The sequence below is a fragment of the Olea europaea genome, unplaced genomic scaffold (genome assembly GCF_002742605.1).
Source record: "Olea europaea var. sylvestris unplaced genomic scaffold, O_europaea_v1 scaffold5977, whole genome shotgun sequence".
Classification (NCBI taxonomy): Eukaryota; Viridiplantae; Streptophyta; class Magnoliopsida; order Lamiales; family Oleaceae; genus Olea; species Olea europaea.
The window spans coordinates 10,271-12,552 of NW_019264321.1; the positions used below are offsets into that span (position 1 = coordinate 10,271).

Here is a 2,282-nt window from a genome sequence, read left to right on the forward strand (position 1 = left end):
TATACTTTCCTCCATGGATTCACATTCTCAACATCCTTCACAGTAAAAGGGTCCTCGTGTACTAAGAATCTATTAGTATAAAGTTAACCGCTAGCCACACTTACCTTTTCATGCTTTTGGCCTTTCCTCTGTCTCTCTCCAACCATATATGTCCTATGACCCAAAAAAGTAAAAGATAAAAAAGCAAACTGCCCACTTGAAAACCATTTATAAGAAGTGTAACCACCTCATAAAACATATTCTTTCTTTATGTGACAACATTTTGTCCCAAATTAGACAAAAAACTTAATCTATATGGAAGATCAGTGCAGTCCTCTTAGCTGGGCTTACTACTATCAAGAAGATGTAAGTTTGTTCTTTTCAAGAAATTTCACTTTCTTTTTATATTTTCGTGTTTTCTTCTTTTTAAGTACAAAGATTCAGACTGAGTTCTGCTCTTGTGGTTAACTTACTGAACGGGGTAACAAGGTTTCAAGTGGCTGACCGAAAATTATTGGAAATTATGCTTAGTTTGTTGTAGTTTTTTATTCTTTTTTATTATTTGGGTTTTTGTTAAGATGTGTACTCTGTAATTACAATGTGCCATTTGATTATCAAGAACTTGAATTTTCTTTTTCTTTTTTGGGGGTACGAAAAGGGTTTAGTGTAACCGACCCAATTTACTCGAAATTAAGTTCGTAATGTGCATTGTGGTGCTTGATTTAGGGGATTGAGGACTTAAAGCATTCTCTCTTGTACTCAACTTTGGAGCTACAGACAGCTATCCTCTCTGCAAATGAAGAACTTTCAAGAAAAGATGATGAAATTCTCCACCTCAAAAATCTCTTATCGAAGATTATAAGAGAAAGGGACGAATTCGAAGCAAAATGCCAAACACTCGTGTTGGAAAATCAGCTTATTTTCCAACAAGTAGAAATGCAAAAAAAGTCCCCAAAACAGAACATAGAATCTGCACCTTCAAGTGGTATTAACAGCAATGAAGATGAGAACAACATAGGGCGTCCCTCTTCAGATTGTGATGAAAACAACTTTGCACCATCACCATTGCCTGAAACATTTTCCGACGTCCTATCGCCGGAGAAAATTATGCCGAAGAAGTCATTACCAGAAAAAGGAAAGTTCTTGCAAGCAGTAATGGAAGCTGGACCCCTTCTTCACACTCTTCTCCTGGCTGGACCCCTACCCCAATGGCAGCACCCACCCCCCCAACTAAACTCTATTGACATTCCACCAGTCACCATTTCTTCTCCAGGAAATAGTACTGGATTATTCAGTAACAAGAGGGCTCTGATGAATAGGGAAATAGGACAAGATTTTTCACCCAAGTTTCAAAAAGTTGTTCACCAAAATCATCATTGACCAAACATAATTATTTAGCAAGCATAATCCATCCTTTTCATGCTGTTAAGCATGAAAGTGATGGCCATTATGTTACTAGTTAAAGTTTGTACATTAATGGCTTGTCTTAGAACCTAAGGAACTTAAACTAATCTTAGATGAGAGAGTGAGTATCTAGAGGGCTCAATAAAGCCCTTTCAGCTTTTGGTTTGAAGACTTTGATCAATTTTCCACTATTATTGGCTTCTTCGTAGATTGTACCGATGGACATTAAAGAAAAAATACTGTCCAATTCAGCGTACTAAATACGCCCTATATTTATTTTACTGTCCCCTAAAAGTATCAACGGGGGCTTGAAATTCTCCAATTGGTGGGGAAATTGGGAATTTTATATGAATGCATACAGTAGTGTATCTTGGTAGTTTTTGTTGTTGTAACCTTGAGTCATCATTTGGAAAATGATTTATTTTAATAGAATTAAATTGTGCTTCATACATAATTCTCTTGCTTTTATGCCATGATTTTTTTTTTATTTTTTATTTTTAAATATAAACATAGTAATTATTAGCAATGGACCAATGGTGGTCCGCATCTGACAACCCATATTGCATTTTGTTTCCAAGCTAAATCGAGCTTTTCTGCAATTTTGATTGGATGCAGATTTTGATTCGTTTGGTGACACGGATTGTTCAACACGACACTCTATTATATTATTTTTTGATTTTTTTGACAACGTAGATTGTGTAACTTATTGTTCTCTTTATTTTATTTTATGTCACACAGAGTGATTTTGAAAGAAAAAGTACTTATTTTATACAAAATTAAGAGGTGAACCAAGAAATTAAAGATACCAATTGATCTTCTTTCCATGAATGGTACCTACCATGCATGACCTGTGTCTGCCATTAAATCTGCATCTCATTAGACGCCTCTCCCTATCATGC

The 2,282-nt window shown here is 35.5% G+C and overlaps 1 protein-coding gene across 1 annotated transcript; it reads left to right on the plus strand.

Moving 5' to 3' along the window:
* The first annotated feature begins 150 nt into the window (after positions 1-150).
* On the plus strand, positions 151-1,552 carry LOC111389486. The gene is made up of 2 exons (XM_023014403.1): positions 151-345; positions 706-1,552. The coding sequence occupies exons 1-2, from the start codon at positions 295-297 to the stop codon at positions 1,357-1,359; spliced, it is 705 nt and encodes a 234-aa protein (XP_022870171.1). The 5' UTR covers positions 151-294; the 3' UTR covers positions 1,360-1,552.
* Positions 1,553-2,282: the final 730 nt, after the last annotated feature.